At 41.5% G+C, this 15,636-nt stretch overlaps 7 protein-coding genes across 7 annotated transcripts; all 7 read right to left on the bottom strand.

Moving 5' to 3' along the window:
- Positions 1–3,753: 3,753 nt before the first annotated feature.
- FOMMEDRAFT_161377 (uncharacterized protein) lies at positions 3,754–4,416 on the bottom strand (the record flags this gene model as incomplete). Its single annotated transcript, XM_007270957.1, has 5 exons — positions 3,754–3,894; positions 3,952–4,053; positions 4,115–4,135; positions 4,196–4,229; positions 4,286–4,416. The coding sequence occupies 5 exons, from the start codon at positions 4,414–4,416 to the stop codon at positions 3,754–3,756; spliced, it is 429 nt and encodes a 142-aa protein (XP_007271019.1).
- A 360-nt stretch (positions 4,417–4,776) lies between these two features.
- Positions 4,777–5,422, bottom strand: FOMMEDRAFT_161376 (uncharacterized protein; the record flags this gene model as incomplete). Its single annotated transcript, XM_007270956.1, has 5 exons — positions 4,777–4,899; positions 4,957–5,058; positions 5,117–5,137; positions 5,202–5,235; positions 5,292–5,422. The coding sequence occupies 5 exons, from the start codon at positions 5,420–5,422 to the stop codon at positions 4,777–4,779; spliced, it is 411 nt and encodes a 136-aa protein (XP_007271018.1).
- Positions 5,423–6,017: 595 nt separating this feature from the next.
- On the bottom strand, positions 6,018–6,571 carry FOMMEDRAFT_143034 (uncharacterized protein). Its single transcript, XM_007270955.1, has 2 exons — positions 6,465–6,571; positions 6,018–6,407 (listed from the first exon to the last, which is right to left on the bottom strand). The coding sequence occupies exons 1-2, from the start codon at positions 6,485–6,487 to the stop codon at positions 6,155–6,157; spliced, it is 276 nt and encodes a 91-aa protein (XP_007271017.1). The 5' UTR covers positions 6,488–6,571; the 3' UTR covers positions 6,018–6,154.
- Positions 6,572–6,995: 424 nt separating this feature from the next.
- Positions 6,996–8,084, bottom strand: FOMMEDRAFT_143033 (uncharacterized protein). Its single transcript, XM_007270954.1, has 5 exons — positions 7,959–8,084; positions 7,607–7,886; positions 7,324–7,552; positions 7,095–7,266; positions 6,996–7,040 (listed from the first exon to the last, which is right to left on the bottom strand). The coding sequence occupies exons 2-5, from the start codon at positions 7,819–7,821 to the stop codon at positions 7,009–7,011; spliced, it is 648 nt and encodes a 215-aa protein (XP_007271016.1). The 5' UTR covers positions 7,822–7,886; positions 7,959–8,084; the 3' UTR covers positions 6,996–7,008.
- A 345-nt stretch (positions 8,085–8,429) lies between these two features.
- FOMMEDRAFT_161373 (uncharacterized protein) lies at positions 8,430–9,236 on the bottom strand (the record flags this gene model as incomplete). Its single annotated transcript, XM_007270953.1, has 5 exons — positions 8,430–8,774; positions 8,831–8,914; positions 8,970–8,990; positions 9,043–9,079; positions 9,136–9,236. The coding sequence occupies 5 exons, from the start codon at positions 9,234–9,236 to the stop codon at positions 8,430–8,432; spliced, it is 588 nt and encodes a 195-aa protein (XP_007271015.1).
- Positions 9,237–10,303: 1,067 nt separating this feature from the next.
- Positions 10,304–11,017, bottom strand: FOMMEDRAFT_31615 (uncharacterized protein; the record flags this gene model as incomplete). The annotated part of the gene is made up of 5 exons (XM_007270878.1): positions 10,304–10,471; positions 10,527–10,610; positions 10,663–10,683; positions 10,743–10,779; positions 10,833–11,017. 5 exons carry the CDS (start codon positions 11,015–11,017, stop codon positions 10,304–10,306), a joined length of 495 nt encoding a protein of 164 aa, XP_007270940.1.
- A 1,653-nt stretch (positions 11,018–12,670) lies between these two features.
- On the bottom strand, positions 12,671–14,826 carry FOMMEDRAFT_161371 (uncharacterized protein; the record flags this gene model as incomplete). The annotated part of the gene is made up of 6 exons (XM_007270952.1): positions 12,671–13,036; positions 13,095–13,187; positions 13,242–13,262; positions 13,319–13,355; positions 13,412–13,614; positions 14,629–14,826. 6 exons carry the CDS (start codon positions 14,824–14,826, stop codon positions 12,671–12,673), a joined length of 918 nt encoding a protein of 305 aa, XP_007271014.1.
- Positions 14,827–15,636: the final 810 nt, after the last annotated feature.

Here is a 15,636-nt window from a genome sequence, read left to right as displayed (position 1 = left end):
TGTTGTCTGTTAAGTCTGTTAGTTCTACTGCTTTTCCTTTTTTATTAGGATCAGTGTTGTCTGTATCATTGTTGTCTGTTCTTGTTATTCTATCATCCATTTTGTTATTTTTAATTATTAAACACTTGTTTGTATTATTGTTTGTATTGTCTATTTTCTCCCCTTCAATTTGAGGAGGTTTACCTTTGAGAAATTGAATATTTCGTTTGATGGTTATTTTATTATTGTGCCAAGTTTTATAGCCTTTACTTTCATTGTCTAATCCTATCTAACAAGCAATGATACCTTACTGTTGTATTTTTGTAGGATTTTCATTGTGAATGATAATATATTAACCAAATTTGTATATATTATCAATTGTTCTGTGGGTTCTGTAACGTTTGTAATGTGGAGTATTGTAATTTAAAGTAGCACACAGTGTTCTATTATGAATATAAGTAATATGAATTGCTGCTTCAGCCTATAATGTAAACAGTAATTTAGTAAATGTTAGATATGCTCTTACACCTCTAAATATAGTTTTATGAGTTTGTTCTGCTATTCTGTTCTGTTACAGAGTATGATGTACTGTTAATCTTTGTTTTGTTCCTTGTGAATCTAAATATTGTTGGAAATCTTCACTAAGGAATACAGTATTGTTATCACTTTGTAAAAGCTTTATTTTAACTCTGTACTGTATAAATATTTTGGTTGTCTATTGTACATATTGTATATATGTATTGGATTTTGTTTGTAATTTGAGCATTATGTACTAACAAGTAGAATCGTCTACAATTGTTAATAAGTAGCATATGTTCTTATATGCATGCAGTTCAATAGGACCAATGATATCAATATGAATAAGATCTCCAAATTGATTTGCAAGAGGAGATTGATGTAGTTTTAGTATTAGTGTACATTTGATATTTACTTTTATACATTCAATACATTCTTTTTCTTTGTAGTTTGTTATTTTAGTTAATAGTACACTTGGTTGTGTCTTTAATAATCGTTTAATATAATTGTAACTTATATGTCCAAGGTGTTTATGTATATCATAAATAGATAGTTTGTTCATTGTTTTTAACAAATGATTATTGTACAAAATATACAAGTTATTTCTCAATCATATATGTCTGACATATTCGTTACATAATGATGTTATAGTATAATTATCATTTGTAAACATAAAAGAATAACCTTCCCTACATAGTAGCACTTGACTTATGAGGGAAAAGTTCATTTGTAGATAGTAATAGATGTTTTGTAATGTTATAACACTTCTTTCTTGTATATTCTTTGGGATTTCGATACACATAGATCTAGCTCAATTAAGAGTCATTGTTAATCTATTTACAATAGTTACAATTGTAAGAGTTATATTGTGTACATCTGTTAATCGAAATAGATAAGGAGTAGTATGTATTAATGCACCAGAATCGAGTAAATCCATTGTTTGTGTATAGGATTTATTGTTAGCTATGATTGTATTTGTAAATATGTTGGTACATACCCAGGAAGCATATTGTTCAAATTGTTTGTCCTGGTTGCTTGGAATAAGAGTATAGACATTATTGTTCATTTCAATGTTGCTTTCCTTTAATTCAACATTGTTTTTGTTTGGGTTTTCAATAATAAATGTGTTTGTTGTGTTTTCTGCAGTTTGGTTTGTTTTATACACAATGTTAGCTTGATGTTTGGTGTGTGCAAGCTTCATAGCTTCAGTAGGAGGTTTAACTGTTTTTCTACAATTGAAACATTTTGCTTTTGTCAGATTGAACAGATTTGGCAGATTGAATTTCCTCCACTTATTGACTTTATACATTGTATTAGTGTGTACATTATTCTTTGTCTGATCATTAGAATCTTGTGCTCGTTTAGCACAGTAATTGTTGTAGGCATTCTGTAATGTAAGGATTAGTTACTTTGGTTTGACTTTCTTATGTTCATCAACTGGTTTGCCTTCATTTTGGGCATCAGTAGATTGTATTATCATATTTACTATGTGTGTATATTACTCAGGAGTAGCAAGCAATATTGCTGCTTTGTATGTAGAGTTGTGTGGTGGATCACTGTTAGTAAACAGAGTTGTGTATGCTTCCTCAAGTCTGTCTAATGTATGTCCAAAATGTTTTACATGGTCTCTACAAATAAATAGTGCTGATTTGTTGATAGCCTTTTTATGTACTGTCTGAGGGTTAAAGCATTCTTCAAGCACTTTCATTAACTGAGGGATAGACATATTGAAGTGCATATAGTTTGCTAATATTGTGTCAGTAATGTTATTAACTATGCATGCATGAATGGCCTTAGCCATCTCCCTCTCAGCTTTGTTCTGTGGTTCATCCTTTAGTAAGTGTTCGAAGCACATAGCTGCAACACTAGAAACAATGCAGTAGTGCCACATCTTGTAGTTCACTTTGGTCTTAAGCATTGTAATGTTTTGACCAAAGTATTTAGGTACATTGGCTGGTTTACAGTGTGTATCTGTATGTGGGGGAACCATGATGCAAATGTGTGCAAATGTATGTGAGTAAAGGGTTTAGAGTGTACAGTGGATGTGTGTATGCAGGGAGCTCAAGGCTCATAACCTGTTGAGAGGGAAAACTTAAGGGGGGCACACATAGACAAGGGGTGAGGTGACAATTGACTGCTCAGTGTCTCTCATCCTTATATTGTATGTATTCTAACTGAGACATTATGAAGTCATCGTCTTGTGGTTCGTCCGTTGATAAACTAATCATCTCATAATAACTTGCTTTGTCGATCAAGACACAATTCTCATATTTTCTCTGATAATGTTATATATAGGCATAATGCAGCTCTCAATGAGCTGCAAAACCATTTGCATATTCTTTAATGCTACATAAACTTGAAAGGACTGTGAGGTTAACAGTAACTTCCTACATCGACTCAGATGCAGCGTACCTAGTATAATAGGCGGGTGGTTTAAATGGAAAGTTTGGTGCTTGTATTGTATCATTTGGTTATGCCCCAGAAGCGGATAAAGGCGCCAAGGAACCGAAAATGAAGAGGGCGAGATATTCAAAGGAAGGGAGACGCATAACCCATGTAGTGGTTCAATGGTGCAGAAGCACCTGCACTCATTATTTAATATCTCCAGCATCTCATCACAGTTCAATGTGTTTTACTTAGCCAAAATAATTTAAAAAACTTGGCATCTACTGTACCTTGAGTGACCATTCATTGCACTACTATGAATATTCAATATCAATGTAGGTAGATATGGTTCCCACTTTGGAAGTTTGCAATATTCAAACTGAGATACTATCTGTCCTTCGTTGAGGAGCCGGTTTAACTGTGCAAAGGCCCGGAGGTCCGAATGAATCGACACAGTAGTACCACGTACCTAAATGGAATCAATAAAAGTCGGAGTGTATAAATTTCTTGGATAGATCACTATTGAGCTGCAGTTGCATATTAACAGTGCTCGGATGCGTCGGTTCTCAAGGTCGATTAAGTTTCCTAATTTTAGATCTTATGCTTTCATTGCCAAAGGTGAGTTTGGTATCACGTGTATCTTTGCGGGATAGCAGATGCAAACATGTTCATTCTGATCCCAGTTACACACTCCTCGCAGCGCCATGGTACGAATAGCAGGCAAATCATCCTACAGTGTCACCTGGACATTAATTCTCAGAAATACTACATTGCCAAAGGAACTTATAGTGAGCCTAATAAATATATAATGCGTTCTCGGAACTAAATTTCCCTGAACACTGAATATTGATGGGTCCAAGGATAACCGATGAATCATGTTGAGTTGAATGGAACTCCCAACCAGTCCCATGTGCCGTTCATGAGCGGTGTCTTCTTGGGATCTACACCTTCCGGGGCAAGAAAGTCATAAAGAGAGGCACTCAGATCAATGTCGCGATCCGGGCAATCACCACACTGCATTCATTTCAATCATAAAAGACTAGGACAATAACATATCAAACGCAGACGTACATAGCCAACAACTTTTGCGACCGCTGATTTAGTTGTATCGTTAAATTTGGTGCGAACAACAACGTTCCTGCCACAGTTTTTCAAAGTACCGTTCTTATATTGCTGGAAAGAAAAGCGTGTCAGCATGCGTGGATACTTTGCAGCGTAGATGCATGTCCCTTACCTGCGGAGCCACGAGGACCAGCTTTAAACGGGTTTACTGTTCAGAAGGTGTATGATAGATAGTATCGATGCGAAGACTCACATATTTATCCGATGTCCATTTCAGTCCGCAATCACTACCATCGATTTAGAGAGGAGCGCGGGTTCAGGTGAATGAAGTGAAAGGACGCACCCAGTGAATTTGTAATTGTCAGGCACTCTGAAGTAGCCAGTGTTTGTATCGTATCGTCTATACAGAATTTTAGCCATAGATGAAGGAGCCAGGGCGAGGCTGGCAGCAAAGAGTAAAGAGGCGATATGCATGGCAGGATGGGACAGTCAATGAGGATTGCAAGCACTTGGAAGGATGATGCATATGCACTTATAAAGCCCATTATGGGATCCAGTTCCTTTGCAGAGTCAAGCATTGATATTGACGATAGATGCAAACTAAGCCTTCCTAAGTCGCAGTGTACATGCTCTACGTGCAGCGTTACAATACAAACAGAAGAGTAATCATCGAATAAAGTCACCAGACATTTTTATTCCCAGAAAATATTACACTAACAAATAAAATTCTAGAACTACGCCTAATAAATATATGGAATTCTCTTCATTCTCATTTCCATAATGACAGATGGACTCCGAGATGGCTGATGAATCATACACTGAGATGAACACAGTTCACAACCAATCCCATGTGCCATTCAAGAGTGGGTGGTTCTTCTTAGGATCTGTTCCTTCCGGTGCAAGGAAGTCATATAGAGCCGCACTTAGATCAAGATCGCGATCCGGACAATCAGCGCACTGCATTTAAAGTAAGTCATTCATGGTTCAGCCAGTGTCATGTCGAAACAGACGTACATAGTCGACAACTTTTGCGACGGCCGCTTTGGATGACCCGTTGAATTTGGTACGGACAATGACGTTCCTGCCACAATTGGTGTGTGTGCCGTTTCTATATTGCTAGAAAGCAATTGTGAATCAGCATTGATACATTGCAACGTGCCTGAATCCCCCTTACCTGTAGAGCCATGAGGACCAACTATCAAGAGATGTATTGTTTCAGTTAAAATATAATGGAAGATTTAATGTGACACTCGACTCACGTATTTATCCGGTGTCCATTGTATTCCGCATTCCCTAACGTCATTTCCGAATGTCAGCGTAGCTCAAGTGCCTGCCGTGATAAGACGTACCCAGTTCCTTTGACGGATTCTGGCACCCTGAAGTAGCCAGTGTTCGTATCAAACCGCCGATGCAAGAATTTAGCCGTAGCTGATTGAGTTAGAGTGAGGCCAGCAGCAACGAGCACAGTAGTGATACGCATGACAAGATAGTAATTTCAATTAGGATTGCAATAACATGGAGAGAATGTCCATGTACTTTTAAAGGCGTAATGTGGTAAGGAACCGTAGGAAGCAAAGTGTTCACAATTGGCTGAACCTACTTTGCCAAGGAGCGAGATCTGGGATAAGATTCATGAAGCAGTAAACAACAATATGTTAGATGTCTCAGGTCTAGTCCATAGATCGGTTAAGCACTGGGCAGACTTAGAGGGCAACCAGTGTAAGGGTTATAAAGAGGAATTGAAGAACCTCACTACTGAATCGGCATGTAGGAAAGAAACAGCAGAATACCTATCTGGGTTATCTTCTCATCAGACAGTGTTTTGTGTGCAATGTAAGATGGTCTTGGCGTGGAAAAGAAGACGGGTAATCGCTTAGTCAACTTTTGTTTTGCCAGAGAAAATGCAACATTGCAATACTTGTCCTCCAAGGTCTATGTATTGTATGTTCTTTAGTTAAAATACCTGAAGGATATTGGGAACCATTAGCAGTAACTAATGAATTTAGAAGCTCGACGGAGGCAACTCTAATAACGGAAGAAGGAATTTTGGCTTCAGCAGATATTGTGTAATTTGCACTAATGAGATGTAAACAGTAAACCACTGGTATATAGTAATGTTACATGTAGTTTGACATGGCATGACGCGGAGGAAAGATCGTAATGTAAGATGATAGTAAACGAGAGGTAGTATAGAATCGACCCGAGTTAATCCTCACTTCTTTCTGTGCGGCGTTGGATTTGTAGTAGTATCTCGGTATTCGATACTCCTATTCAAACGAATCTCTGCCTGTATTTCAGGAGGTAAGATGTGGGTGCACCATAGACTAAAGCACCTGTGAGGCTGTGACTGAGATTGATCCCGATCGTCGCACCGGCATTCATTCTCGAATTCGTATGCGGGCTCTTCCTCCGCCTCGACCGTCTCATTTATAACCGGCTTTGAGCGTGGCGGAGGTCCATAGAGTCTGATGAGGCAAGGGTTAGTTGTTTACTACAGAAGTAAGAGAGGAAGGGATGCATACGCATCATTCCAAGTGCGGGCCATAGTGTAGAAAAGAAAGGGTTTACACAGTGATTGACAATGTATAGAATGTCTTGTTTCGGGCTCAACGAACGCGAAGAGATGATGATGGGTAGGGCACTGAAAGGAAGAAAGGCGAGTGCGCCGGGCCTTTATATATGTCCGGGCCACACAAGACAAAAGGCCAGCCGGGATTTGCCGAGCTGTAAGTAACTTGAAGAATAGAATGCCTTTGTATTTATCATGCCCATGCGCAGCTTGAGCGAACCTTTTTGTTCCGGCCGTGGCTGTGCTACTCACATTTATTGAATTAGTCCTGTCTAAATGGTGATGTCGATCCTGCATTCAGTTTTGAGGCCAGCATCGGATAGCCTTAAAGCAATGGTTAATTTGCTTAATGATGGCTTGGAAAGACGTTGCATTCAAATCCTTCTGTGAACAATTGTCGTATCTGCCGTCGAAAAGTGACCACATAAATGTGGAAGTTTACCGAACCAACATTAGAATTATGTTGCTATTATTGTATTCTTATTGATTAACGACTGTTAGTTGAATAGACATGCTAACAAAGTGCTGACTGTTATCGTTAATTTCAGCCGAGCACTGGTAGGAATGAGACAGAAATGCATACCAAGTCCCATCTCTCGCTCAAGTAATATGGAGACCACTGGAACGTCCATACTACACGTCTCTCCTCGGTCGTCCAATGCCAATGCCACTAGACCACTAAAAGTCTCTTCCTTCGTTCCAAAGGCAATCGTTGTCAGGTAAACATGCTGCTCTGTCAAATTTGACTCTATTGTCTAGTCAAACAATGGCTTATTAGAAGCTAGCGAGCGTTCCGGAGACAAACTCCATACCTGAGTTGAAACGACTATACGCTTCTCCGCACCAGTATCTAGTAAGAACCCTATACGCACTGTTCTCGGAAGGTTGTCGGTGTGAGGATACGTTTCCCGCTGTAAGCACGGACAAGTACATCGGAACTGGAGCGTCACGTCATAGCGTTGGCCCTGCAGATCCAACGAGTCCAGGCTAAAATTCGCGACTATATTTCCTTCATTATGCTTGCATTCATGGACATCACCACTAGCACTGCAAGTATTAGCTCCTCATACTGAAAAATAGGCAAATAGCGCTCACTAATCAGAGAAGTACAATGGAATTTCAAGGCGCCTCGCAGGTGGCTTTTGCAGTAGACGGACGGAGGCACATATGGATATGAGCACAGCGAGGATGAAGAAGATACTCGAGCTGGCCGTCATTGCAAGTGAGATGCTCGTCGAAGTAAGAAAGCGGAAGTGCTGGAAAGTATCGTGCATGTTCGTGTGCGCCAGCTTGAATTCAAAGGCAGACATGGTTATCGCAGGACCCACCAGCGTGTCTCAAGATGAAACTGCGGTTCTGTCACTGCATTATGCAGCTACACGTTTATTTAATGAGTTCAAGTTCGTAAGAAGGTGGCTACCTCGCACGGAAGGCCACCACAACGCACCTTGAAACAGCTACTTGACAATGAACAGTCGCAAGCGCGTCGTCCACGAGAGGAGGAACAGTGTGGTACAACACGAGTTGCATTATGTTGCAACATGTCTCGGTATTACTCTGAAAGACACAGGCGAGTGTAGCGTACGTAGTAAACTTGGTAGACTAGACCAAGTGATGGTTTTCCCGCCCGAAAGTCTGACGTAAAGTTGCAGGTGAATGAGTCATTCATTCCCACGTACTGGCGTCTTCTATCTTACGGCGCCGTCGCCGTACCTCTATGTCGCGACTCACAAAGGTTTATTCTCGCTTTGCCGTAAAGTCACTAGCACAACTAGACGGGATCTATATTAACAGGACTCTATTCGCACAAGAAATCTCTCTGTGTGTAGCCCGTACACGTAAAGTACCTTTTCTGATACATACATATTACATACAGTATTATAATGGTATCCGTCAAGGAGCGTTTAATCACAAGTGCTCAATGTGAATGATGGTGACAAAGCTTCGAAGATCCAGCTGTGGTGGTACTATTTACTCCTGCAGGGACAGTCGCGGACGAAGTATAGCCTGGGGCACTTGAGTTGCCAGGGTTAGCTGTGGAATTCGCGGCTCCAGTACTTCCAGGACCAGTAGAGTTCGGAGCTCCAGTACTTCCAGGACCCGTACTTGGTGCTCCAGTTGTGGAAGCATTGGTTACTGTTGTGCCGCCTCCGCTTCCGTCTTTAAATTTCCAACTTCCTGAAATATGGCCAGCTCCTTGGTCAGCAAAAAAGCTGAAAAGCGATGGAGTCAAGTCAAGCCCTCCGAATGGACATCCCGGACACTGGGATACGCAGATGAGTCAAAAGATTTTAATCGTTTCGAGGTACTATGACTGACACTGTCTTTTATAGTAGCATCTTTTGTCTTCCCGTTCGCTGTGATGGTTATTTCTTTGTTACAGTATTGTCCATTCCCGAATTGCTAATTCAAGTCAGTGAGTTCTGTTCATATGAACAAGAACAGGGAATGTGCTTACCGCGGTATTCAAAGCAAGTATCTGGCACCAACAATTATTAGGTACGAACTCTCGCCGAACAAATATCACTCACAGGCTGATTGTCATTATTCGTTTCGCCGCATGCTCCCCTACACGTTCACAGTGAGACTCCTCTGTTTGTTCGAAATAATGGGGCCATACTCACAATCCAGCGTTATAGAAAGTGATTCGAGCATTTGAGAATTCCTGTTGGGCAACTGCTAGAAGAGTGAGGGCAGAAAGATACGCAAGGAGAACCGATAACATATTGTGTCTCGCCCTCGGCACGAATGCACGAATACGTTAGGTCTTGAGACGTTAGACAAGCTTGACGGAAGGGAGACGATAGGGTGCGTACTTGCTAGGTGCTTCTTGCAAACTCACTCATGGCCGGCTCGTGCTGCATTTTGCCCATCTTGTTCAGCAGTAGAATCGCAATGGGATTTCTTTCGTGCCTGACAGTCAACATCCAAACGTTACGTCGCCATCACTAATTTTGATCTGCCGCTCGTTTGTCTTGGTATTCTGCAAAGTCAGCCTGATACAAAATGCAGTCTTGTCACTGAATCCTACTGTTTACGCGAAAGAATCACGTGAACCGGATGACACTGAACTTTGCAGACAACCGCAATGCAATATTACCTCCTTTGATAGCTAGGGAAAGCTGAAACCTCCCATACAACTGTTGCTACGCTGGAAGTATGACACTTGGCAAGAGCGACTCGTGACCAGCGTAGTTTCTGTCAGAGTTGTTCAAGTATCACCATTGTCTCGCGGAATATCATCACTTTGTCGCTCATTGCGAGTCATTGACGCCAGGCGTCCCTGTCCTATCTTGTGGGACACATGGCAATTCCCTTGAAGATCTGCCTAGGTGAATCTTATCGGTTGTGCTGTTATTATTATTCTCATCCTTGCTCGCCCATCATAGCAACACCTCTGTCGTTGTGCATCACTTTGGCACCATCGTTTAGTCGAAAAAGACACCTCTTACAACAAGTATCCAGCATTCCAGACATTCTTCGCCTCATGTACTAGTCAACTTTGCCGTGCTCTTTTATGTAATCCCTGGACTTTAAACCTGCTCGCGCATATTTTGAATATATGGCAAGTAATGATACTCGATGTTCTGTAAGTGGATTACGTTTGTGCATTTTGTATGAGAAAATACTAATAGTGCCCTGTTGGTGTCTCATGATTGGAAAGCACCAGGGCATGTCATTTTCTACAATCAGCAGTAGTGTATCTAATTCTATCTATCTGTCTATGTATTGGGCTCTTCGGAAACCCTATATACTTTACACAATGCCTTACCGCCTTCTACCACTCGATTTTCAAGTTGCGGTAGTAGGAGCAGTCGCGTTAGTGGTAGCGGACGTGTTACCGCCGCCGCCACCGCCACCGAAACTCCATGACCCAGTCACAGTCCCACTAGGCAAAGGCGCAAGTTGCGCGAAGACCGACGGCGTCAAATCTATATCGTTTGCTCCGCAGCCCATGCACTACAAAGAAGGCATGTTTATGCAGACGACAGTAGCAGCACGAGAGATAGCTTACCTTATCCTTCACAGTAGCCGTGGCAGTTTTGCCACTGAATGTTGCCACGATAGTCTGGTTACAATGTTCACCGTTGCCGAATTGCTGACGGGTCTCTGTAAGTATTGTCTATTTTTATCAGATTGTCGAGACTCACCGCCTGACTCAAAGCGACGACCTATATGATATTGCGTCAGTCACTTGAATGAATGACTATGATATTAATTAATTACTCACGAGATCAGCATCCGTATTGTTCTGACCACATGCACCTCTGTGTGTTCGAAATCGTGAGATGTGTATCAACTGAAATACCTTCATACTCACGTGCTGGCGTTGAAATAGGTTATACGAGCGTTCGAAAACTGACCACCAGCGGCAGAAGCGGAGGGATTAGTGCTATTACTGGCAGTGCTGCTTGCACCTCCCGTCGTCGTCGTGGTCTGTCCCATTACAAGCATTGGAATGGCAACAGCAAGCAAGCCGGCGATACTTGTACTCCAGGAAATCATGTCTGGATCATCAATTCACGAAGCGCGTCGAAGTCCGATTATACGATCGTGTCACTCAAGGACTAGTGGGACGGTATTTCTCTACCCTCCTGTCTGCTGCTCATGCCTCGCATATAAAGGCGACACGGTGTCCTATACAAAGTGCTTCGTGCATCCTTCTCTTTTGACTCAGGCAAAGACAGAAAGAACGACTCGACGCAGTGCATGAGTACAATGATACATCGATTTCGTGTCAAATTACTAGTATCGTTACGCTTGCATGCTCCTTATGTATGATCTGGACGTTTACTTTGCATCTGAACCTTTTGAAAGGCTGAACATAGAAGGAATTACTCGCGGTTCGTGCCTTGGGGTACTGCAAAGCTGCACTGTTCGCAAAATGGGGTGCACGTTGGCTTTTGGTCAATCCTTCCTCCCACACACACACCAATTCCTTACAGTCAACAATGGTCTTAAACGAGCGTCCAGTAATTATAATCGTGCTGAGTGGAAAGGTGGACCCGTGTATGCGCTGAAGAATGTATGCTGATCGACACGCTGAGTACCTGTGAACAGTGAACACTGGGCAAAATGATTAAGCATGTACAAGCACAAGTCCTGCAACTCAAGTGTTAGAGGTAATCAGTAATACCAAATGGAGCGGGGAAATTCAGAAATTATCCCGTGCATGCATGTCCAAGTCTTTGGAATCCGAAATGAAGCTGCACACTGATATTAGCACCTTTTTACCTTTCCTAGGCCTGATCTGAGCTTTTTGTTGCCACCCTAGCCAGACTGTTTGCAAATATTTTGTACTGGCAAAATTCAGGAAGTCTGACGTTAGACGACCTTACAACATCTCCACCATCTCATGTGAAATACATAGTCTGAAATCATGGCCTTTTCTGTAAGGTGGCGGCAAGGTAATAAAAATAGTCTGAAACGATGCAAAGCTGCTACAAGGACACCCACAAGGGGAGTGTCAGAGTATCATTGCGAAGTTGCCTATTGTCGTGGACGAGATAATGCCTGGAAGTGGTATGCGCTCCCTATAAGTGAACATGTCGTCCAAGGACCTCAGAGTAGCAAATCCGAGCAACCTTTTTGTAGAGTAGATCCATCGAAATTGGGAAATGAGACCCCTTTACTGTTCTTAACATATTGTAATTGTAGTTACCGATATTAGCCTAATAAACAGGGTATACAGTAATTGCTTGAATAAAGGCTTCAACATTGCCAGTTTACTGAATGCACCTGTGAGTTTGCTTAAATATAAAGAAGGCTGATGGTGATTGCCAGTGGCAGATAAGTTCTTGCTAGAAGGCTGTGTTGGTACACATACTGATTGACATGGAATCCTGTCCACGTTACAATTCAAGAAAAGGCTTTCTTTATAAGGAGAGACGTTAGGATGTCCAGAAAGCAGAGGTTTTGTAGGACAAATATACTTTGTAATGTTGTTTTACCTTCTCTGAAAATCTAGATACAAAAGGTATAGAGTTTGTGAGGCCAATAACTTAATTGCACAGACTACTGTTTCTGTATTTGTAAATAGTGTATTTAAAATATAGACCCGGGAGAGACAGCTAGTGAAGTCCGAATGCTTCATCAGCTATGGATTGTATCTAATATCTATTATTAGCAAGAGATCATTTTACCGGTTAGTTAAGAAGTCTAAGAAGAACTGGTCTTGCACCCTCCACTCCCCTGACCAGATGCTGAAGTAGGGGAAGTCGATTTTCCATCTGAAGTCTTGGTCGCTGAGGAATGACTACTGCCAGAATCGGGTTTGGAACCAGAAGGTGAAGTTGCACTTGCGCCTGAGCCAGAGCCTGTGCCTGTTGCAGTTTCTGGAACCGAGCCCGTGTGTGAACTGGAGCCAGAGCCAGAGCTTGATCCAGTCGACGTCGAGTTACTGCCTGAACTACCACTACCGTCTTTGAAGCTCCATTCGCCAGTTAAAACACCTTTGTCCTCAGACGCAAAGAAGTCAAAAAGTCCGCGTGAGAAGTCGAGTCCACCGTACGGACAACCAGGACACTGAAAGCAAATGGTAAGTGTACAAATCCAGAGTTATTTCAATGCGCAAATGGCCCACCTCGTCCATTATTGTAGCGTCATGAGTCTTTCCACCGTATGATATTGTAATCTCTTTGAAGCAGTTTGGTCCTGGATAGCCTGAACCGAATTGCTATAAATGACAGATTCTGTCGGTGCTCGTAGGGATGAAAGGCAAACTACACACCTGCGAATTTAGGGCAACAATCTATATGGAAGACGATGAGTATTGTCAAACACACATCAAAAGATATTATTTCATACAAAGTCACTCGGTTTGCTTGTCTTCCCGCATGCACCTCTGAAAAAAATAACATGTTAGAAAAATTCAATGGGGAGCAGGGGGAGACAGCATACAGTCCAACGTCATAGAACGTAAAACGTGCATTCTTGAACTGTCCCTGCCCTGAGCTTGAGGACGACCCGGATCCGGTCGTCGAGGAAGGGCTACTAGAGTCAGAGGATGTTCCAGTACCAGTCTGCAAGCTGGAAGCTTTCGTGGGAGATGCTAAGGTATTAAGTGGGAACGTAGAAGCAATGAGGGCAGCAGTAATGATACTCTGTAGAAACATATTCAAGTAGTGGCTGGTGGAATTAGGCTAAAGGAGTGTTCACTGTGGTATTAATACTGTTGAGAAGAGTTACAATAGTCCCGGACTCCCCTCTCGGCCTGGTCTTTAAAGCCTATTCGCAATGTCAGGCCCCAGGGACATTGCAGAGCACTCAGTTCACATGAGGACAACGGAGGTCTTAATATTCAGCGCATACTTGAAAACTGAGGTAGCATGGTTGCAATACCAGGAGATCTCGGGCAATAACGCAGGACAGCTCCGTTGCAAAGGGCTGTCGTACAACAAAGAAGAACACCTGTCTTGAACACAACTCGAGAAGCCTGCAGACCACAGAGTGCACATTACTCAAGGGCTGCCTGAGTTGACTCGTCGTTCGAGCCGAGCTATACCTCAAAATAACATCCTTTGCACTACGTGTGCAGGTAAAAAAAGGACAACTCGCGTTTGAACGCCGAGCTCCTGCTCCTGCCCGTACTTGATTGCCACACTTCTGCAATGTTTTTGCTCTCATAGTATACAGAAATTTGAAGACACAAGCAGATGAGATGAAGACGTGACAACGTTCCATAGTGTGGGTCCAAGTCAGTTGGATGTATCTGAGCCAGTATCTGTCTAGTACTTTGCAAGAATCCAAGAAGCGATAAAAACGAAGGAAAGAAACGTGCTGCACCAAGTCCGAAAAGCCCGAAGTAATGCGTGGGAAAGGAATATCAAGACCGACTTAAATGTTTTCAACAAAATAAAACAATTCGAATTTGAGTCGACAGACGAGAGAGAGACGCTCAGGTGATCGATTCTTTGAAGAGGACGAATGAATGATGACTCGTAACTTGCAACTGTCGGGTCCACATCATGAGGAGAGTTGGCCCTGAATAAGCCAATGAGTATTTACAATGGAACGTTCGACCCAAGCCACAACACCATGACTTCCTCATTATCTAACTGCCGTATTAAGGTGGTCCCGCGCACTATTGAAGAAGATAAACGTACCTATAGGTATACGCCATCCGAAAGCGTTCCAGTAAACGTATTATGCATTAGTGACGGCACCTGCAAGCTCCTTAGATGAGTTTGGTCAGTTTCAAAGATAAGCGCAGGGTCTCCATCTTTGAAGTCTACGGGTAGTGTGATCGTGTCGGTCAGATCATGCAGGGTTAGGAAACGTGAAAAGAGATGATAGAGTATCGTCCGAACAGACATCGACAGAAGATGTCGAGCAAAGTAGTTCTGTTACTTTCGTAAGTCTGTAGGAACATTGTGAGCCAGATAGAAAAGGGACAGAAGTTGTTACCTTATGTTAATAAGCTTCAGTCTACTGAATGCAAGGACCAGTGGTCTAGTAGTATGATTCCTTGTTAGGGTTCAGTACTCTAAACTTCCAAGTATGTTTATAAAGAAGTATATATTCTAAGAATATATACAATCAGGTATATTACAGTTAGATGTAAATAACACTTTAAAATGAGATATTAATTTCTTAGTTAATAATGAAATAGAGATTTATTATTATCTTAAAATACTGAAACATAGTTCTATATAAGAACTTTGGTTTAAATTAGTTATTCTGAAAGACAACAGTATTAAGAATACAAAGGAACACTTTTAAGAGTTATAGTAACACATTACTTACTAATTATAATAACTTTTGTTACTTATTTGTATAAGTTTTACTGTCATTTTCATAAATATTGTCACACGTGTGATTCGTGATTTTCGTCACACTAAGTACACTCAAATACAAAATCTATCATAACTCAACTAATACTTAACCAAATTACATGATCTAAGTTGTAAAAAATATACTTTTAAAGTGTCTTTCATATCCCAGAAGAAATAAAGTAAAATGATCAAAATTTGAGTAAGATACAACACAATATGTGAGTTTTCCCTATATTTCATGTATATGAGTTTTCCTGGCCCTAAAACTGATTGTACACTACTATAAACTAGTCTAAATGAAGAATATAACTTTATTGTTAATTTACATATTGAATTCTAACTAGGATACAG

Source organism: Fomitiporia mediterranea (genome assembly GCF_000271605.1).
Source record: "Fomitiporia mediterranea MF3/22 unplaced genomic scaffold FOMMEscaffold_15, whole genome shotgun sequence".
NCBI lineage: Eukaryota > Fungi > Basidiomycota > Agaricomycetes > Hymenochaetales > Hymenochaetaceae > Fomitiporia > Fomitiporia mediterranea.
This window is presented reverse-complemented; position numbering and strand designations above follow the sequence as displayed.